Here is a 23113-nt window from a genome sequence, read left to right on the forward strand (position 1 = left end):
CGCTTGGTCATGTCTCCTCTACTCTATCTCATCCTTAATCAACACCATGCCTGAATATGTCCCTGTGCACACTCCAGGCACAAGGTGGGATGCACACCGACGTGACGTATGGGTGTTGCCCCTCTCATACAAGAGGTGACGTTCTACTACATGTGACATGTGGTAAGGGCATAGATGGGGTGGGGTAGGGGAACAGATTTCAGCAGTCTGTAGTTGGTCCCAGCACGGACATGGAACTGCTAAGAAAATCAGCTTTGACAGAGACATAAAATTGTGCTTTTCTTTATATTCAGGTTTCTTATAGGGCACACATTAATTTCTAGATTTCAAAAACTTTCTTTCATTAATGGAGCCTATAAAACTTGAATTATTACAACTGTAATTACCACTTCAAGGCACCACTAGTCTTGAAATCAGCCCTTGTTCCTCTACCCGGCAGGTGCAAAAAACAAAGCACAATGCAGGTAAGTTGCTTAAAGGCAACAAAGAAAGAAGGGGAGCATGAATGTCCTTTCTCCCTCGGGTTTTCAGTCCAGAGATTCTCAATTTTGTGGTTTACACACTGTAGTAGATGCTGTCTATAGATACTGCTGATACCCTTTAGCCTTCGACTCTGAAATTTGCTTTCAGAGAGTTCTAGAACATGAGGAGGACTGCCTGTGCATTCTCTGACTTTAGGAGCGTGCTTTCCCCAACACCGAGCTGGGCAACAGTGCAGGAGCATTATAAAGAGCGAAAAGAGTTGGTGGGTCTATACCTCAGCTTCCTTGACTGTTAGTGGGACAATTCTGACATGTGTTCCAGTTTCTCAAACTGCTCACAGCAGGACTGAGCCCACACAATAGCCCCTCATGACTTTCCTTCCTTTCTTTCCTGTCTCACTTCTCCACTCCTTCAGAGTGCCTGGTGGGGTCACCTTGTAAATAAACTATTTGCATCTAAATCCTGGTTCAGAGCCTAATTTTGGGAGGAACCAAAACGAAGACAAGGACTCCTTTGAAAATGTGTGGAAAAACAAGATCCCTCTGCCCAGGAAAATATGCCATACTTTTAAAAAACCAAGGTATGATTTGGTGAAATGTTGCTATTAGGGCCAGGGTTCCCAAATCACCCTAGTTTCCCTTTTCTCCAATCCCCCAAAAGATTACTGAGGGAGCCATACACAAGGACAAGCAGCCTAACAGGAAAGAGAGGATTATTTTATTAATAGCTTCAAAGTGCCTAAAACCCCTTTGTACCGTATTTACTCTTTGCATGGCTGGCTCCCTCTGTTTCCTCAAAGGTCTTCTCCGAACTCTCTACTATTCTCTGTCACAGTACACTGATGCTTTTCCTGCATGATGCTTTGTAACAGAACTACTTATGTTTGCGTAGTTGTTTGCTGTTTCTCTACTAGACTATATGCTCCGTGGAAACAGGAACTAAGTTGCTTTGTTGACCACTGTATACCCAATGTTTATGTCAGTGCTCTCACATGAAAGATACTCCATAAGCTGAAAAAGAGGTTTGAGATTTGGTCTCTGGCCTCAAACAGCCACCACTTCCTTTCTCATTAAACACATGGAATCTTAACTTCTATCAGGTCGCATGGAGAAAGCCCAGGAGACGGGAGAAATAAAATAACCAGATCTGCAGAACAGGTTCTGGCTCAAACCATCAAGCTATGTGCTTGCAGGAAGCAGAAGAGAATCTATTAATAATTGTATAGTGACCCTGATCACCAAGAAGGCGGGTCAATTAATATCCTGAATTTTCACTATTAGGTTAGTAGCTCCTTTTCACTGGGAAAGGGGAATAGAGGGAAGTGGCCAAAATCTCATCCTAAAGTACATACTATTCTGTATATAATTTTAAAGGAGTAAAAAGGAGAAAAACCCCACAAACCTTCTGAAGTCTGTCCATGATTCACACCGGGCAACAATCCCAGGTTAAGCATCTCTGGTTTGTGGATCTTTCTATTGGTATAAATCTTGAGATCTCTAATCTTTACCGTCAGAATTAGCTCCTCTTTGATGTGTTTGACCTCCACCCCTCTTCTCCCTGCTAAAGGAAGAAGGCGACACGTGGCAGGAAAACAGGTCTCCGTAGTAATGGCTGAAATCAATTTCTACAGCAAGGTCTGCGCTTTGCCTTCAAACTGGGGGACTCTGGTACCTTTGCTGTGACTGGAATAGTCTAGCCTCTCAATTTCCACCTGTTGAAACCAACTTTTCAGGGTCTGGTCCAAATGCCACCTCCTCCACGAAACGTCTTGTAATCTCACTCACCAGGGGGAAAGCTGCTAACAGCTCCCATGTGACTGCGTTAGTTCTGTGGCCAGTGGACCTTCCGCAGCACAAGGGCTCCCAGTGCCTGGCAGGCCGAACCTGGGTGGAGGTCTCTTCCTTAATGACTTCTACTGGTTTGAAAGATGTTCAACTGAGAACACTTTTGCACCTAGCTCAATCCATGCTGATATATATATATATATATTTTTTTCACTTCGCCAAGTGAGTCCGATTTTCACCTCCTTAATTTCCCAACGGGCCTAAGTGGCCACCCTGAGAAAACTGAAGTTCAATGAGGTCACACAAAAGTCAAATCCCTTGAAACCACGCCAAACCGCGTGGGCCAAATCGCACTTGTTTAACGGCCCGAGCCGCGCCAGGGGCACCTCCCCCAACTTTCCGAGGCCCCAAGACAGTGGCTCATTTGAGCTGCAGACCCAAACTTGAGAATGGAGAGAACTCCCTCCCTGCCCAAGAAGGGCTGCAGGGAGGCCGCAACCGGAGCTGCAGAGAAAACTTCCGCCTTGGAAAAAGTGTCGTCATTGGGCAAGCTTCCGGTTCCACTGTGTCCGTAGCCCAAGGCCTTTTATCCTAGTTGGCAGTCGTCCATACCCGAAGGCTACCCCACCCAGCTGCTCCCTCGGGTTTCTCCACACCCTGCGGAGCCGTTTGCACCTCTTGAGGGTGTAATTGCTACAGTTAACGTTGCTCCAGAGAAAGGGGTAAAACGAGCAGAGCACCGGCAATCTTGAAGAACTGAAGCCCTGGTGCTCAGGCAACGAACTGAGCCTGGAGGCGGAACTAACTTATGACTGACGTCTACACACACCCATTGCCTTTCTGATTCCTTCTCAAACAAACCAATGAATGCTAAGACGGAGACGGCAACGTGCCCCCGCAGCCAGAAGGAGCCCCGCCCCCTCCACTCGGACGCCCTTTGGTCGCCATGTTTAGTGTGGCTGCCACCTTTGTGCTACTTTAGGTTCTTCTGTGGCTCTCTGATGACCTCGCTGAACTCCTTCCTAAGCATTTCTTCCCTTTCACTGTCAACTTCCACCTTCTCAGGCTTCTTGCTTGCTCGCTGCTAATCCAGCCACACTTGAGATGGCGGCCGGGGAGCAGGGGCCGAGGCGGAGAGTGCCCGGCGCGGTGACGTCAGCGCGCTGCGTGTCGGCAGGTGGAGGGAGAAGGGAAAGTTTGGCCCGTGCGTGGGGCTGGGGTGGAGGGCGGGACAGAGGGGCTGGGCCCAGGCGAAGCTCCTGTCGCTGCTGCAGCTGAGGACGAGGACGAGGCCGGGACCTGGACCGGGCCGGGAGTGCCGGACGTGGAGAAGCAGGAGGCGAGGTCTCCCGGAGCTTCGAGCCCCCGCCGCTCTGCCGCTCTGCCGCTCTGTGACCCCCTCTCCCAAGCGCCGTCCGACCCGTGGCTATTCTCGAGGCGATTGGCGGGGTCGCGGCGGCAGCGGTTGGGGGCGGGGAAAGGCGCGGCGAGGAGACGAAAGAGGTCAGCGAGTTTGAGGGAGGACCGAGAGCTGTGCCGCCGTCATGTCCGAGGAGTCGAGTGCCCTGCCCTGGTCCATCAACAGGGACGACTATGAGCTGCAGGAGGTGATAGGTGAGAGCCGGCGCCGCTGGGGGGTGGGGGGGGAGGCGCCGCTCTGGGTGGCGGGTGACACGCGCGAACGTGGGGACCCGCGGGAGCCCCCGGAGCGCAGGACTCAACAGAAATCCATGCGCGCTCGTGGGGCCGAGGGGATGGCAGTGCGCGTGGGTGAGGCTGTGGGTTTGTGCAGCGCGTGTGCAGCGGGGAGGGGATTTTGAGTGGCGCGCCTGTGCGGCCGGGAAGGGTGCGGTTGGAGGGGCTCGTGAGAGATCCGTGTAGTGATAGATGTTTGAAGCTGAGCGACTGAGGTTTCTTGGAGAGGAAGGAAAGTGCAGGCGTGGGACAGGCCTTTACGAGGCGACGCGAAAACTGGGATAGTGGAGTTGTGGCACAGCCACCTATGGGGGGTGGGGTGGGAAAGGGTGCTTTGGGTCGTTCCCGCATCCGTGCGAGAACCCCCGAGTGCCCACGAAGCGCCGCGCATTGCTGGGGTGGAGCCAGGGATCCTCTCCACGGGAAGCTGCAGGTACCGCGCTGCGCAGCGTGGGCACAACTTCCGACTGTTTGGGACTGACTTTCTAGTCGGCGAGGTAGACATTAAAAAGGGAGACAAAAAGAATTACAGGTTGCGGCAAGTACCAGGAAGGAAATACGATGTTCTCGTGGGGAACAACCTGGAGATTTCCTGAGGGTGCTCTCAAGGAAAATTCTTTTTTCGAGGCGTTTGCTACGTTGAGCACTAAAGGAGGAGGAGGAAGCCTAAGAGCCTAGGGAAGATGGTTTTCCTACCGAGGGATGAGAGAATGCAAAGGTCCTGAAGAGGGAAAGAGCCTGATGTGTTTTAGGATCCGAAGGAAGGAATACTGGCATAGAAAGGAGAAAAATGGATAGACAGGGATAGAAAGGTAAGAGGTGAGGCCATAGCTTAGGGACCTTCTCAGCTCTGGTGAGGATTTTGGAATTTTAAGTGTTATTGGAGGACTTCAAGCAGGGACATGACATAATCCAGTGGGTCTGGCTGGTGTGTATGGAGTGGATTTGACGGGGGTCCAGGAATACCAGTTGGCAGACACCAAACTTGCACAGACATAGATTGTCATTCTCAGAGAGGTACAGCAGTTGCGGAAGTATGGGGACTGGAGATGGTGAAGTGAGTATTTGTTGGACAACGATAACCTACTGACTTTAGAAATCAAAAGGGGGTGGGTTTAGCTAAACAGAAGTTTAGTCCAAGTGACATGAACAGACCCCCTGTGTACTGGAGGAAGGAGATTGTCTACTTTGCTGGATCAGCATCCTGTCTCAAAATTAGTTTTATAACAAGCACTGGCTGAAAATTCCTTAGCTGTCTTGGTGTGTTTCTTGTACAGTATGTGTTTTAGGGAAACTTTGCCATCCCCCCCCCCCCCCCCGCCCCCGGTCTGTTGTTTCTAAACAAATCTAGGCTGAGTTCTATCTGAAAGACATCACATCTTTTTCCTTAAGTCACTTCATGGCCTGTGTTCTTGATACATGCTGAGTCTTGACATGTACTGGTGGGTTCTAAAGATAGCTAGCGAGGTCTGTCTGATGGATTGCTTCTGGGTCCCTCAGAGTTTCATACTGAAGAATGGGATTAAGTGGGGGTTTCCAAAGTGATGTCTGAAAAGTAAAGAAAGGGGTCCCTATGATCGTGTCAGAAGAGTTTTGCTCTCCTTTTTGGTAAGGTGTACATCTTTCTAGGGTGAAGAGCATACTTGTGGTCATGCTTAATGCCATTAGCTATTAAGGTGGCGTTGGACTCTAGAGATTTTAGAGACTGGTGTTCTCAGCCCAATAGGGTGTCCGTGAGTGGGGAAAAAGGGAATCTCAGCCCTCTGGGATAGGGTTGGCATTCATCTCATTCTCAAAGTGGTCCATGGATAAAAGGTTAAGTAAGAACTCAAATGTGATTTGATCACTTTTTTTTTTTTTTAACAGGAAGTAGCATTTCTTGGTGGGTGTGAATAGACCACCTTATTTTTAAAAATAACGTTAGAGACATAGAATTTAACCCATAAAATTCACCCATTTTTAAGTATAAAATTCAGTGATTTTTAGTGAATTGCCTGTGTTATGCACCAATCAGCATAATCCAGCTTTAGAATATTTTCATCACCTGATTGAGATCCCTTTTGCCTGTTATAGTTAATCCCTGTTCCCACTCTGAGCCCCGGGCAACCACAAATCTACTTTCTGTCTCTAGATTTGCCTTTTCTGGACATTTCGTATAAATGGGATCATATAACATGTGGTCTTTTGTGGTTGGCTTCTTTCACTTACCATAATACATTTTCACTTTTTAAAACAATTTTATGAAGGTATCATTTATGTACCATAAACTCCACCTGTTTTAAGTGTGCTGCTCTATAGTTTTTTAGTAAATTTACAGAGCTGTTCAATTATTACCACAATCCAATTTTAGAACATTTTCATCATTCCAAAAAGATGCCTCACATTCATTTGTAGTCACTCCCTGTTCCCACCCCCTGCTTCAGGCAACCACAAATCTACTTTCTGTCTCTATAGATTTGCCTTTTCTGGACATTTCATGTAAATATAATCATATAATATGTGATCCTTTATGTTTGGTTTCTTTTACTTGGCATAATTATTTTTGAGGTTCAGTCGTGTTGTAGCCTGTATTATACATTATTCCCCATGTTTTGGATACCACTTGATGGACATTGGGTTTCTGCTTTTTGGTTATTTGGAATAATGCTGCTGTGAGCATTCACATCAAATCTTCATGTGAACATGTTTCATTTTTCTTGAGTGGAATTGCTGGGTCAGATGGTAAATTTATGTTTGACTTTTCATAGTGCCTGTACCATTTTACATTCCCATCAGTGATGTATGAAGGTTTCCCTGAAAGTAAGACCTAGCCAGATCATCAGCTCTAATGTGTCTTTTGGAGCAAAATTGATATAAGATCTGGTATTATATTATATTGGACCCAATATTACATTATATTATACTATACCCAGTATTATATTACATTATACCCAGTCTTATATTAATTGTTGCTCCAAAAGACACATTTGAGCTGATGGTCTGGCCAGGTCTTATTTTCAGAGAAACACGGTATATCCTAGCCACCATTTGTTTGTCGTTTTTGGTTATAGCCATCCTAAGCCTATAGCCATCCTATAGCCTGTGAAGTAGACTCTCATTGTGGTTTGGTTTTGCATTTCGCTAATGACTAATGATGCTGAGCATCTTTTTGTGTGCTTATTAGCTTTTCATATATCTTCTTTGGTGAAATGTCTATACAAATCTTTTGCTCATTTGGGTTGCGCATCGGGTTTTGTTATTGAACGATAAGGGTTTGTGTGTATGCATTCATTCTGGATATGAATCTTTCACTTGATACGTGATTTCAGGTATTTTCTCCCATACTGTAGCTTGTCTTTTCAATTTCTTAATGTCTTTTAAAGTACAAAAGTTTTGAATTTTGATAAGGGTTTAATTTATCATTTTTTTTATCGATTGTGCTTTTGTTGTAGCTAAGAAATCTTTACTAATCCAACATCATGGAGATTTTTTTCCCATGTTTTACTTTAAGTGTTATAGTCTTAGCTCTAACATTTAGGCCGCTAGTACATTTTGAGTTAATTTTCTGTATGGTGTGAGATAAGGTGAACCATCTTGTTTTATAGATGAAGACACTCAGACATAGAAAGGTAAAATGACTTGTCTAAAGTGGTAGAGCTAATTAGTGGCAGAGCCAATACTGGTGTCCACCTCTCCTGTTGTCTAATTCAGGATCCTTGTTCCTGCATCTGTATTTGATTTGTTTTCGGATATAAACTGGAAGATGGTGGTAATAGCCTGACAGATTAAAGGTAATAGTCTTACAATGAAAAAGATCTGAGAGGAGCAAATATTTTGTAGATCACCTTTTTGGATGTAGTAGGATTTATTCTCTTTTGTGTATCCTATTTTGTAGTTTTTCAAATGTTCTCCCTCTCATTAGTAAGTTTCTGAAAGTTCCTAACATCCTTCCACTCCTCTCCACACACACATTCACCCCATCTTTCCAACAGGGAGGGAAAAAAAGTTTTTCTTTGAACTACAGCCTAGTAAGAGTTGCAAGTCTCAATAAAGCAGTGTATTCTTATTCTAACTTTGCTTCCATACCGAAATGTTTGGAATACAGTATTTTGTAATCAGTTGTAGTCTTCAAAATAAATCTTTCGATTTCTTCAGGTTACACTAAATTTTTTCAGAGAACAAATGATCGAGTCCATAAAAAAGGTTTCAGGGATCATTTGAATTTTCTGTTGTCAAAGGATTGTATTTTAAGGACATGGTATAATGTATGTTCTTTCTCATCACAGCATATTTGTTTGAGCTGTAAGTTTTTTCCACACATGCTACTTAGCACTATAATATTCGGGGGGTTAATTTCTTACATTCTGTTTTGTTATGTTTTTTTCTGGCAAAATCCTATTAGAGGAAAGAAAATTTCCTTCCTTGAATATAATAAAAGCATACAGATTGGGAATTCAAAGGACTTCCTTTTAAAGATTTGTATTATATCAAGCATGCTTTGGCAAGATTTGAAGTTCTCTAAGTATAATTACTTCTAAAAAATGTTAGTATTATTCTCACTAAATCATTCATCTTTTCAGTGTTTTTGAGCTCCTTCCTAACCTCTATTATTGTATTAGAATTTCTGACTCAGTGTTGTACTATATTTGACATGTGTTGAAGCAGCTGTAAGAGTATGGGCTTGAGGGTTAGACTGACTGGCTTCAAATCCTGGCTTTACCTCTTACCACCTATGTATGTGATCTTGGGCCGTTTATACAACTGGTTTTAGTGTTAGCTTTTTTGCCTCTAAAAAGGGATAATGGTACCCATGTTAGTGGGGCTGTTTGGAGATTAAGTGTAATTGTTTCTGGAAAGTGTTTAGCTTGTATTGAATGCTTCGTAAAATGGTTGCTGTTATTATCTCTGACTCTTCTCTTTCTCCTTGTCCTTACATTTCCTAATTTTTGGTATTGTCATGAAATAGTATTCAATTTGAAATCTTGTAACACTTAAATAGTTTGAACCTGTTTTAATGCTTAGTGCAACTTCATTGCATCTTTTTTACTTACTTCCAGATCTCATTCATGTTTTGATGGATCTAAGGATTTGTGTTGGACATGGTAGTACAACTGTATAAGGCCCTGCCACCCATGATATTATTGCCAGTAATACAATATGATGGCAAAGTGGGAAACCAGTCTGTCCAGGGCTGTGCCATGTGGCTTTTATTGGAATGCATCTTGAAAAGTCTTGATAAACATTTACTGTTTACCTCAGACTAGGTTTAGAAAGTCGTTCTTTAAGATCTGTTTTTAGTAAGGTATGATTCACCCAGCTTTGACACTTTGGTGACGGCAACCCACTGGCTTGATTCTCTACTTTCCCCTCTCCTTTTTTATTTTCATTAGTTGTTCACTAGCCACACATTTTGATGTCTAAAGTAGTGGTTTCCAAATGCAGATCCCAGGATCCTACCTCTATCTAGCCCCACCATAAATGTGAAAGACATAATGTTGTATCGGTAGAGTGATGCTTAATGGTTAGTGTGTTGTCTTCCCCTGATTGAAAGACTTAGCTGTGGTGACATTTTCACTAAGGCCAGTTTGAGGCCCACAGCCTCATAAGGTTGTAGCAAATAGGGATTGCGGTTGGCTTCATGTAGTGGGAAACAAATAATAGTAGCTTAATAAAATGTTTTTTCCTTCTTTATATAACAAGAAAACTGGAGTGGCAGCCTAGCTACCATTGGGCACCCAGCCTCCCCGTTTTTCACTCCACCGCACTGAGCATGTGACTCTCTCATAGTAGCAAGAGAATTGTTCCACTCCTTGCCTTGTGCTTGTGTTCCAAGCCGGAAGAATATGGCAAAGGGACAAAGGCACGTGACAACTCATTTGGCTCCTTTTCAAAGGACTTTCTTTCCTGGAAGCCTTACTCAGTGACTTCCATGTCTATTTTATTGGAAGTGTGTAATTTGGCCATTTGCATGGGAGGCTGTGAAATTAAGCTTTCAGCTGGGCACATGATTACTTCCAACAAAGCAGGTCAAAGTTTCTTTTATTAAAGGAGAAGGGAAAATTGTATGTTGGATAGGCAACTAAAAATGTTGGCCTCATTTTTTCTTTTTAATTAAAGTAGTTAAATAAGACATTGCAAGTAAATAATTTAACCTGACACATAGTAATCAGTTAATAAATGTTAGCTTTAATTTAAAGAGGCAGCTGCCTACCAATTAAGAGCGTGGTGTTGAACCATCATATAGTTCTGGTTTCTGGACCCCACTGTGCCTCTTATAAGTCTTACTTTTGCTTCCATTGCTTTTCTTGTACTGCTTTGTAAGATCACTAATACCTAACTCATGGGATTACTGTGAGGATTAAATGGGAAAAAGAAAAGCAAGTATAGAAAGTGCTCAGCATAGTATTTGGTACACAGAGTAAGTGTTCAATAAAAATTTATGTTCATGGAAACTGGCCTGTTTTGTGTTTGTTCTGCCCCAAGAGAGTCATTTTTTTCTTGAAAATACCTGCCACTACTTTATTGATTAATCTGTTCAACAGATATTTGTGAATTCCTCTTATGTGTCAGGCATTGTTCTGAATGCTAGAGATACAGCAGTGAAGCAGACAGAAATCCCTGCTGTTTTTGGAATTTATAATCTACTGGTATTGAAGGACAAAAGCAAAGCAGGGAAAGGGGTTGGGGATTGCTAGGGATAGAGGTGAGTTTTAAATAGATCAGTGAAAGCCTCCCTAAGAAGGTGACATTTGAGGAAAAACCTGAAGGAAGTGAATTCTGTGGTTATCTGCCGGAAGTGTGTTCCAAGCAGAGAAACTGCAGGAGCAAAGCCTTGAAGTAGAAGCATGCTGGCGTGACTAAGGGTCAAGGAGCTGAGAGTGGCTGGAGCAGAGTGAGACAGTGGAGAGGTGGGCAGGTGAGCGATCTGAAGTGGTCCTGACTGGCGGATCCTGTGAAGCTTTGGCAGTCATTCTGGGTACTTTTGTGGGTGGCTTTTGCTTTGAGTAAGATGGAAAAATCATTGCCGGTTTTGAGCAGAGGATTGATGACTTACTTTGAAAAGGATTGATGACTTACTTTGAAAAGGAGAATTTGGGCTGGAGAATAGTTTTGTAAGTGGTGCAAGGGTGGAAGGAGAGGTTATCCAGAGGAGCGAGGGAGCAGTGGAAGTAGTGAGAAGCAGTCAGATGCTGGAGATAACATATTTTGAAGTTAGAGTTCTGCCCTTAGGATTAGATGAGGAAAGATTTGAAGGTTTTTGGCTGGAGCTTCCAGAAGGATGTAAGAGTTAGTATCCGTTCACATGAGAGATCACCAGAGTGAACAGGAGAGAGGGATGACTCATTGCAAAACCATCAGGCTGCTTGAATAATTACTCAAAGCATATGGTACTATGTCTTTATTTTCATCTCTGTGTGGAGAGAATGGCATGATTTTAATGATGACTGTTCTTACATCTGTTTCACCAGTTCTAGGAGCTTTACTTTTCAGTGTGACTCTGACAAGAGGCCTTATTTAGAGAAGTGTTTGCAAAATTGTAAGTTCCTGTATTTTCCATGGTTCAGGTGACAGTGCCTTAGTCATCTTTCAGAATGAACCGTCTGGGCTAGTTCTTTAGTGAATGCAAAACCTTACTACAGAATACTTAAAAACAAAATTTTTAGAACATGCATCTGCTACAGTGATGGCTGGCCAACATTTTGGGGGAAATATCTTCAACTGATTAGGTTCATTTGATTTATTTTTTTCCTTACAGAATAACATGCATTTTTTACTTTTTCTTAAATTTTTGAGTCCATTAAAGTGGAGAGAGATACTCTGAATGTTTTTTTAGTCCTCATGTCTTTGGGTAGCTCCTTTTCTGTCTCAAGAGATGAAGTTAGCCAGTTTGAAGGACTTTGGGAGATAGTTCACTCATGTTTTTGCACATAAATCCATTCTGGTGTGTAATGTACATTAAGACTGAAGTTAAGAACTAACTAGGAGAGGACAGAAGAGGAGTGAAGAAGTGGGGACATAGGGAATGGTGCATTGAAATGCAGCATGGTGTAATATGGTGACAGTTTGGATTAGGCTGTTTTATTGGAAATTGTTTTACATTTTCCATTGTATTATTCCTATTAGACTGATGCTTATCAGAGGTCATTAGAGCAGTAGCCTTCACACTTTGACCAAGCCATTTCTAAGAGGTACCTTTTATACATTCACATGTGTGTTTGCACTGAAATAAGTTTTACAAAATAGCATTTCCTTTACTATGTGCAATGCAGACTGATGTTTTGTTTTTGATTCTATTTAAGAAAAATGATGGTGAAGCTCAGTAAGTTGACTTGTAGTTTGAAAAATTCCACCTGAAGACATGAAATGTTTTAAAATTTGTATCTCTAATCCTATGTTTTAAAATTCTTGTAAAAATTGATGAGTAGTTAAAATCATTATACATTTTAAGATATTCTTTCCTCTTCATATTTACATGAATAGTTTGTATTTTCTGTTAAGTAAATTTTTTTGAGATGACAGAACGTCATTGACTGTTCTGAATTAGTGGCATTGAAAGTAGGGAGTTTTTACTGCATCGCCATAATCCTTTATGTTAGTACCTTAAAATATTTGTGATTGCTGAACAATCTTTTGGTATTTGTTTTGGGAAGATCATATGGCAATCAATGAAAGTGATTGTTGAAGAACTGGAGCCTTACGTGTCTCTTTATCATCAGGTGTGGGAAACGTTAGCAACTTGTCTTTTGGCCATTTGTTAAATTACAGCAGAATTTAATATCTTGCTCCTAGCGAGATTTATTAAGTGAGTGACTCTTTGAGTGAAAAAAAGGTACTTTAGTATGTAAACAATTATGATTGGTAATACCTAGGTTTAGTGTTTCATTATTAGTGAAATTAATTCTGTGTTTAATGATGACTAGGAATTGATAACAACTAAACTTAAAATCAGATATTCCTTATCTATATTTTTAACCGCATCGTGGTTTTGCTTTCTGTAGGACATGCCATTAGTATGTTTAAAGCTGGTATTTCAGATTTTATGTGTATAAGATAAATAATGTTGAATTACCTGGGGGTAGAATAACTGGTTTGAGAATTAATACTAGTTAAAAAGAATACTACTAGACAGTACATTTGTGAAAATTAAAATGATAAAGGGACCATATTTACATATTAGAAGACGTCTGTTATCTGTGACCAAAGTACCCTGTGGAGGCCACATTACTCTTCTGTGACTTGAGAATGTCTGTCATAGCCAAACAGATATGTGACCTGCCTGATTAGCTTCCATGCTCTCTGGTGTTTCACAGAGTAGGGCAGTGGCCTCTCACTGAAGGCAAGAGAGAGAATCGATAAGTTTTCTTCTGAGTTTACACACTGCAGGAATTAAGAGAGGAAGGGGTGGGAGTGGGCGGAAACTTAATGGTAAGTACTGACATTCTGCCGAACTTTGACCTCTACTCATGTGCTGAATAAAGAGAGCTCAGCCAAGAAGCAGACAAACTGCAAACTATCTCCATAGTAGCCTACTGGATCGTTTTTATCAAGCAATGTTAGTGGACCTAAACCAGTGTCAAAATAGCTCAAGTACACTGTTGGACGATGTCATTGAATGGTAAATGTGTTCTTGAACATTAGATTTTATTTTGAATTTTACATTACATGAGATTTGTGCAGTTTTCACTTAGTTTGTTATAATTGTGATTTGGATCCATGTCAGTGTTGACTATGGTGGTGTATGTGTGCTTCACACAGATTCTGTGGAATGATATAGTTATATTTGTAAATTGTTGTCAATTTTTGATGTTTGTAGCACATTAATAGAAACTTGGTGGCGTACTTGAAGAGATTTTTTTAATAGCAGCTTTATTGAGATATTCACGTACCATAAAATTATCCCTTTTAAAGTGTACAATTCATTATATTCACATAGCTCTGCAACCATCACCACTAATTCCACTAATTCCAGAACATTCTCATAGCTCCAGAAAGCAACTCCATATCCATTAGCAGCACACCTCATTCTCCCTTTATTCTAGTCCCCGGCCACCACTAATCTGCTTTCTGTCTCTATGGATTTGCCTATTCTGGATTATTTCATGTAAATGGAATTATACTATGGCCTTTTGTGTCTGGTATATTTACGTAGCATATTTTCAAGGCTCATCAATGTTGTGACATCTATCAGTACTTTATTCCTTTGTCTTTTGTCTTCTGATGATAAAATGCTCCTTTTCCATTCCCAGTTAACCCTCTTAATAGTTTCTCTGTATCCTGAGTTCTGGTCAAGGGGGCAGAGTAGGTAAATGCTGTGCTTGCCTCCTCCTGTGACCACATTAAAATTGCAACTAATTATAGAACAGTCAACCTAGAGAACCATCTAAAGACTAGCTGAACAGAAGTCTTACAACTAAGGATATAAAGAAGAAGCCACCTTTAGACTGGTAGGAGGGGTGGAGATGCTAAACGGGCTGGCTCCACACCCACGTGTGGCGGTTGAGATTCTGGAGACATATCTCAGCTGCAGAGGTCCTTCCTGAAGAGCGAGGGTTCCTAACTCCATGCCAGGCTCTGTAGATGGGAGCACCAGTGCTGGGAAGAGGAGCCCCATGGCATCTGACTAAAAATCTGTGGGGATTTCTTCTGTCCAGGTGAAATGGAAGGCGGCTGGAAACCCAGGTGTCCTCTTAAAGGGCCTGTGCACAGGCTGTCTCCCACCCAGGCACGCATCCTGGGCTGCCTCGTAGGGACTACAGCTCAGGACATGTGAAGACACTGAGCTGTGTGGCTTCAGAGCGAGGGCTGGGGGGGAACCACCATTGTTCCTGTGTTGAGTCCTCCCGTGTAGCCAGTGGGCAGACAGCATCTTTCTCATGTTGAGCCCTCTCCCTACACAGCCAAATCTGAATTTTCATTGGTTTGGTGAGCTCTGTTCACTCTGTTATGGTGACTTGCTGGCACTCTGCCACACTGAATTTGCACAAGGCCAGAGGCTTTTTTCATAACTGGTAAGCAGTATGTTTGTCCGCACTGCAGCTTTTCTTGGACAACTATTGTAGGTCCATGGACCCCAGGCTGATGGTGGCTGGCCACAGTGTGCTCTGAGATTTTTGCAGAGTTGCCCCAGGCTCAGAACTGGGATCAAACCTTAATCTCCATTAACCCCACAAACACCACTTACCCCATGCTGATGACTCCCTGAGACCCTGCCCCACCCAACTCCTGTACAACCTGAGGTTCTTTCAGTAACTGAACCTTATGGACAGCTGGCAGGTGGCACAGGCCTCAGCATGCCCTGGGCCTTTTGCTAAGCTGCCTCAGGCCCGGTACTGGTGACGGCTGGCCTTGGTTCCCAGCGTGGCCTCTCCTACACATCTCCAGGTCCAGCACAGGCAGCACAGACCAACTGTGGATCGCTTTGTGCTCCTACCAGGTAGCTCTGGACCAGTCACAGGCATTGACTGATCTTTACCTGCACAAGAGCTCTTCCCAAGATGCCCCAGAACCAGCACACCCAGTCGTTGGCTTCAAACCACAACAGAATGCCACTCAATTAGCCCCACAAGTGGCACACCCAAAGGGTGGCCTCCGCAGGCACCAGAACTCACTGGAGTGAATTCCACTCTGCTAGGGGGTCAGCCCTAGCACAGCAGCTCGTACACTGTGCTCGTGGCCAATCCTCACAGCCAGTAAGCCTGAGGGTCAGTCCCACCCACTGACATGCCAACAGCAGGCAAGGCTCAACTACAACAGGAGGGCACACACAAGCCACACAAGGGACACTCCTGGAACATACAGCTCAGGTGACCGTGGAGACTGCAACACTGGGCCCCACAGGATATGACAACATGAGGCCACTCTGCCAAGACTGGGAAATGTAGCAGATCTAGTAATACATAGAAACAAATACAGAGTCAGCCAAAATGAGGAAGCAATAGTTTCTGTGTATCCTTTCAGAAAACATATATGTATATTCTTCTAATAGAGTATTTTGCTCTTTGCTTTTTTTCCTTTTTGAAATTTAAGTTTTAAAGCCCTAGATGCTCTTTTAGTTGATCTAATTAGTTCTTTCAGAGGCTGAGACAGGGTCTTATTAAAGTGTTCTTTAAAGTGAATACTGTGTATGAGAGTTTGTAGGTAATATTCCCCCAGAGTATTGAAAGCATGTTGCATTTTACAGGAAGCACTCTGATCGAAGTTGCTTTTTCTTTTTCTTCCCCACCACCCTTTCTCTCACTACCCCCTCCCCACTCCAGTTCAAGCTGTTGTTTCTCAGTCTAGTTGTGTAGGACACAGCTCCCTGGCCCATGCTGGTATTATGAGCGTTGTGCTCCCCCCGGCTGAGGTAGTTGGTCGCCAGTCATTGGTCGGCCCCTTACAGCAGCTCGCGGCAGCTCTCACTGGCTGCCTGCTGCTTACGCTGACCACCAGCCACTCATGGCGGCACATGGTAGCCCATGGCAGCACACAGCAGCTCACGATGGCTGCCGCCCACTCATGCTGCCCACCAGCCACTCATGGCAGCAGCACACAGCAGCACACAGCAGCACACAGCAGCTCATGCTGGCTGCCAGCCACTCACGCTCGCTGCCAGCTACTCGTGCTGGCTGCTGGCCACTCATGATGGCCACTGGTTGCTCATGGCGGCACACAGTAGCCCGCGGCAGCACACAGCAGCCCACGCCAGCACACAGCAGCCCACGCCAGCACACAGCATCTCACACCAAACTCCGGCTGCTCACGGCAGCCCAGCTCCAGGGAGAGCTGTTGTTCACAATCTTACCTGTAGAGGGCGCAGCTCACTGGCCCATATGGGAATCGGAGCCGCAACCTTGGTGTAGGCGCTCCAACCACTTGAGCCACTGGGCCCGCCTGGAGTTGCTTTTTCTTAACATAATTACAGTACAATACATATAGCACTTTTTCTTCCCCCTTGCTCTGTTTGCCAACACTTTGGTGAAATTACTTTGTATTTGGGAAGAGGATGGATGAGAGAATGGAGAGGAAAGGGAGAAGAATTTAATGATTGCACATTTTTTTCTTTTTTTGGTGTTTACAATTCATCTCTACCCAAGGCTGAGTATTTGTACAGGAGAACGTTTAGTCTGTGGTAATACCAGTGATTAAAACGTTGGAAAAAACTACAGTTTTAATGGGATGGGTAGAGATGGGGAGTTGGTGGGGATAATTTGTCCTTATGTATTTTGGTAAAGAATGAAGTACTTTAGAAGCATAATAAACCTGCAGTATGCCAAATACTTGAGGAGACATGGCAATATCTTTTAACAGTTTAAATATCTAACAGTAAAATAATGTGTGAATAAACAAACATTAGTGACATTGAGCATTACTGTGTCCAGGCACATAGTCTGGAAATGAGGACTTACCCTGTTAATAGCAGTGGAGCTTAAGTTTGAATCTAAGTGTGTTTTCCATGGTGTTTCCTAAAGTTAGGTGAGTTTTGAGTTGGGCTTTGAAAAGAAGGGGAGGTATGGATTACTGTGTAGAAAGCAGGGTGAATGGCTTGCACAAAGGCATGGAGATGGGGATAAAATAAATTGCATCTGGAGTATGGAAAATAAGTTAACGTGTTCAGTTTTCAAGTAGCACAGTATCAAATAGCTGCTGTGGTTTAGTGATCTGAGGAGTGACATTGTGCAAATGGTGTTTGAAGATTATTTTAATGGTAGAGGATGAATTGAGGCCTAGGCACTGTTTTTAAACAATCCACAGAATTCAGATTTTACTGGTTATATGTGTACTGTACTTATTTGTGTGCATGTGTGTATAGTTCTGTGCAGTTTTATTACATGTGTAGCTTTGTGTAGCTACCCCTAAACTCAACGTACAGAACTGTATCCCACTCTAAATTCCGTTATAGTCCTTTTAAGCCGTATTTAACCCCTCTCTCCACATCCCTAATCCCTGGCAACCACTAATCTGTTCTCTGTGTCTATTATTTTTGCTATTTCAATAGTGTTACGTAAATGACGTCATAAAATATGTAGCTTTTTGAGATTGGCTTTTTTACTCAGCATACTGCCCATGAGGTTCCTCAAGTAATTGTGCATATCAATGGTTTGTTTATTTTTGTTGCTAAGTAGTATCCTCTGTATGGATATACCCGAGTTCGTTTAACCATTCATCTGTTGAAAGATATTTGGGTAGTGTCCAATTGGGGGCTATTATAAATAAAGCTGCTATGAATATTTATATACAAATTTCTGTGTTATTATATATTTTTGTTTCTCTGGGATAAATACCCAAGCATGAAAATGCTGACTAGTACAAGTCCATTTTCAGTTTTAAAAGAAATAGCCAAACTATTTTCCAGAGTGACTATACCAATTTTTATATTTCCACCAGCATTTGGTGTGTTATCATTTAAATTATTTTTTTCCACCTATTCTGATAGGTTATCCCATCTCTACTGAACTGCTTTTGTACTTTTGTTAAAAATCAATGGGGCACATTGCTGTGAATCTATTTCTGGGTTCTTTGTTCTGGGGTGTGAGTGTGTGTGTGTGTGTGTGTGTGTCCCTCTGCCAATACTATACTGTCTTGTTACGCTATATAATAAGTCTTGAGATTGGGTAGTATGAATTCTTCAGCTTTGTTCATCTTCCCTATTATGTTGGCTATTCTAGCGCCTTCCTTTTTTATACAAACTTTAGAATAAGCTTGTCTATGTGTACAAAATACTTTGTTGGGATTTTGATTGGAATTGCATTAAACCTATATATAGTCAATTTTGGGAGTGTTGACATCTTTACTATGTTTAGTTTTTACAAATCCATGAACATGGTATGTCTTTCCAATTATTTAGGCCTTTTTTAACTTTCTTTCATTGGTATTTTGTAGTTTTCAGCATATAGATCCTGCTTGTATTTTATTGGATTCATATCTAAATAATCATGTCGGGGGAGCAATTGTAAATGGTATTTATTGTGTTTTGTAAGTTCGGTTTTGACTTGTTTGTGTTAGTCTATAGAAATGCAATTGGTTTTTGTGTGTTGATCTTATATCTTGCAGTCTTGCTAAACTCTCTTGTTCTAGGAGCTTTTCTTGTAGATTCCTTAGGATTTTCTTTATAGACAATCACGTCATCTACAAATAGGGGCAGTTTTATTTCTTCTTTCCCCATCCATATGCCTTTTATTTCTTTTTATTATTTTATTGTGATGGATAGGACTTCCAGTACTATGTTGAATAAGTATGATGAGAATAGACATCCTTATCTATTCCCCAATCTTAGAGGGAAAGCATTCAGTCTTTCACCGTTAAATATGTTGCTAACTGTGAGGTTTTTTATAGATAAATGTCCTTTATGAAGTTAAAGAAATTCTCCTCTATTCCTAACTTGCTGAGAGCTTGTTATCATGAATGGTATTAGATTTATAGAAAGTTTTTGTGGGGGCGACCAGTTAGCTCATTTGGTTAGAGCACGATGCTCGTAACACCAGGGTTGCCCGTTGTATCCCCGCGTGGGCCAGTGTGAGCTGCACCCTCCACAACTAGATTGACATAACTACTTGACTTGGAGCTGATGGGTCCTGGAAAAACACACTTAAATAAATAGAAGTTTTTTAAAAAGTTCTTCTATGTCTCTTGATGCGATTATATGATTTTAATTCCTTAGCCTGTTGATACAGCATTTTACATTGATTTTGATTTAAAAAAAAAGAATACCACACCAGCCTTGCTTACCTAGAAGACATATTACCTGGTTGTGGTGCATTATCTATCTAATGCTGGATTCGATTTGCTAATATTTTGTTAAGGATTTTGCAGCTAAGTACATGAGAGATATTGGTCTGTAGTATTCTTGTAATGTCTGTGTCTGGTTTTGGTCTTGGTAATACTGGCTTCATAAAATGAATTGGGACGTGTTCTGCTTCTTCCATTTCTGGAAAACTGTGAAAAATGGCTATTAATTATTTTTTAAAAATATTTGGTGAGATTCTCCATTGAAACCATCTGTGTCTGGTGATTTTTTTGGATAACTTTTAAATTACAAATTTGATTTGTTTAATAGTTTCAGAATTATTCAGGTTATCTGCTTCATCTTGGCTAAGTTTTGGTAGTTGCTTTCAAAGAATTGCTTCAATTTTTTCTAAATTGTTGAATTTGAGCTTAAGTAGCTTGTAGTATTCCCTTATTTTTAAATTGAGATAAAAGTCACATAAAATAAAATTGACCATTTTAAAATGAACCATACAATTCATTGGTTTTTAGTATATTCACAGTGTTTTGCAACTATCGCCACTAATTCCAGTGTATTTTCATCACCCCAGAAAGAAAGCCTGTACCCTTCAAGCAGTAACTTTCCATTCTTCCCTTCTCCCAGCCCCTGGAAACTCCGAAGCTATATTCTGTCTCTCTAGATTTGCCTGTTCTGGATGTTTCATATAGAGTCGTACAATAGGTTGTCTTTGGAATTTTTTTCAGATAGCATAATGTTTTCAGGGTTCATCTGTGTTGTTGCATATAGTATCAATCAGTACTTGCTCCTTGGCTTAGGGCTCTTATCACTACCTCTGCTTTCAGTCATTGTCTCATCTCCTCTGACCCTTCTGCCTTCCTTTTATAAAGACCCTTGTAATTACATTGGACCCACCCAGATAATCCAGGACAATTTCCCATCCTTTATTCAACTTAATAACATGTGCAAAGTCTTTTGCCATATAAGGTGACGTTCACAGATTGCGAGGATTAGGACATGGACATCTTTTGGGGGGGTGGCGTTATTCTACCTACCACGTGGACTTTAGGTGTTTTATTTCATTGTTCCTTGAGGCTCTTCTTTTTTTCAGTCTGTTTTCTCTCTTGTTTAGATAGAGTAAACTATTGATCTTGTCCTTAAGTTCAACAAATTTTTTATTTTGGAAATTGTATGTTTCAGTTATGTAATTTTCATTTGGTACATTTTTTTAATGACTTCTGTTTCTGTACTAAGATTTTTAATTATTTTATTAAGAAAATTCTTAATTGTTTGTTGAAGCATTTTTATAATGGCTGCTTTAAAATCCTCCAACATGTGATTCATTTTGGTGTTGACATCCTGGTTCTTGCAATATGACATGTGGTTACTATTATTTTTTACTGTATCATGGACATTTAGGATACTAATGTTAGGAGACTCTTGATCCTATTTAAATCTTTTAAATGCTTTAGTAGGCAGTTCCTCTATTTAGGTTTAGTGTGTAGGCCCTGGCCTACTTTTGTGAGCTGCGTAATTCCGATGGTAATTCAGTTTTCCAAGCTCTTGCAGTGCTGCTGTCTTGTGCTTTATTCTTCTGGCTCCACAGGAGCTCCTGTTTGGTCTGTACAGGTGTTACCTGGGCTGACTGTTGGGTGTGGTGTGGGTCCCCAGTTGTGCTGCTGCTGCTGCTGCTAAGGGCAGTTGGGTGGACATTGCCCGGGTGTGGGACAGGGACTTAGTTGCCCCTGTGGTGGGTGTGGCCTGCTGCTATCTGGCGTAGGGTGGACATCCTGCCAGTACATTGGGTCCCCCACTGTACTGGGTAGGGATTGGGGGAACCTGTCTCCCCTCCAGGTCTCTGCTGAGCTGCCCTCTTCACAATCCTTTGGCCAGAAAACAGTGCTTTCTCATTTGTTTGTCTGTTTGTCTATCCCTGATGGTGGTTCCAGGTTGCAGGCTACTCTGGGGCCCACTCATGCTATATGGGCGATAAAAGGAAAACCTGGTCAACTCACAGTCATGCCTTTCCTCATACTGGGAGGATCTAGCCAGTTCACCTTCTTTCTACCTCTCAGAGTCATTTTATGATTGTCTTTTGAATGATTTCCAGGGTATTTAGTTGTATTTAGAGGAGAGGAGCAGAGGAATGTGAGCCCACACTATCATATTCAGCAATTTTGATTTTTGGGGGAGGGGTTGTATTTATTGGCAATTCTGTGAAATGGTTGAGGCTTTCATTTTTATTGACACCCTGCTTTTCAGTGTTTCTCTGCATCTGTTGTTGAATGTAGGTACAAGATAAAGATTAACTTCTTTTTTTAAAATTGTGTGGGAATTAGAAATGTCATGTTTTTATCTGTCCATCTATTTATTTATTTATGTATTTTTCTTTAGGGAGTGGAGCAACGGCTGTGGTCCAAGCAGCATATTGTGCCCCTAAAAAGGAGAAGGTGGCAATCAAACGGATAAATCTTGAGAAATGTCAGACTAGCATGGATGAACTCCTGGTATGCACATCTCATATTTCTTTTTTTTTCTTTTTATTGGGGAATATTGGGGAACAGTGTGTTTCTCCAGGATCCATCAGCTTCAAGTCGTTGTCCTTCAATCTAATTGTGGAGGGCGTAGCTCAGCTCCAAGTCCAGTTGCCATTTTCAATCTTTAGTTGCAGGGGGCACAGTCCACCATCCCATGAGGGAATTGAACTGGCAGCCTTGTTGTTCAGAGCTCAAACTCTAACCAACTGAGCCATCTGGTCGCCCCCATCTCATATTTCTTAAGTGGAGAAATATACTTATGTATATTCATGTTAGAGTGGGAAATAACTGGAGGTTTTTGTTTTTAAAGGCTTGTGAATTTTTCCGTTAATAGTCATGCTTATTATAAAATTTATAAAAATCCAGGTAAGTAGAGCGAAAAAAAGTTATAATCCTCTCATTCTGAGATTAACACTTGCTATGTAATCTTTCTGACTATACATTTAAACATCCTTGTGTATTTATAATCATGTAATCATATACTTGTTTTTATTGAAAACTTTATCACAGAATTATTTCTGTGTCTATAAATATGAATTAACATAATTTTAAATACATGTGTAGTATTCCATTGAATAAGTAGACCACACTTCATTTACCCTGTTCTCTGGTATTGGACGATTACCTTATTTTCTCTTTTTTATTGTTATAAACAATGCTTGCTTACTTCTCTTTCCTTAAAATAGTATCATGCAATTATGATTCCTAGGTCAAATGGAATATCCTTTAAAAGGCTTTTGGTCTCCTAGGAACATGGTGCAGTCTTCATTCTGACCACTGGTGCGAGATGAGAGAATGACCCCACGCAGCACTGGCTTTTGCAAAGGCCAGGGGAAGGAAGACGAAAGGGAGTCCCGAGGATTAATAGCAGCAAGAGATGTTCTGTGGCATTAAAAGCTAGTCACACAGGGATTGTTTTGTACTTCTTTTAT

At 41.9% G+C, this 23113-nt stretch overlaps 1 protein-coding gene across 1 annotated transcript in view; it reads left to right on the forward strand.

The window, feature by feature from the left end:
* Window positions 1–3424: 3424 nt before the first annotated feature.
* OXSR1 (oxidative stress responsive kinase 1) overlaps window positions 3425–23113 on the forward strand; it is an 81929-nt gene continuing 62240 nt past the window's right edge. Inside the window, exons 1-2 of the mRNA XM_081072267.1 lie at window positions 3425–3881; window positions 22039–22151. Coding sequence (XP_080928393.1) covers window positions 3812–3881; window positions 22039–22151 — 183 coding nt within the window. The 5' untranslated portion in view covers window positions 3425–3811. The remainder of the gene's footprint in view (window positions 3882–22038; window positions 22152–23113) is intronic.

The sequence above is a fragment of the Rhinolophus hipposideros genome (assembly GCF_964194185.1).
Source record: "Rhinolophus hipposideros genome assembly, chromosome: 14".
Classification (NCBI taxonomy): Eukaryota; Metazoa; Chordata; class Mammalia; order Chiroptera; family Rhinolophidae; genus Rhinolophus; species Rhinolophus hipposideros.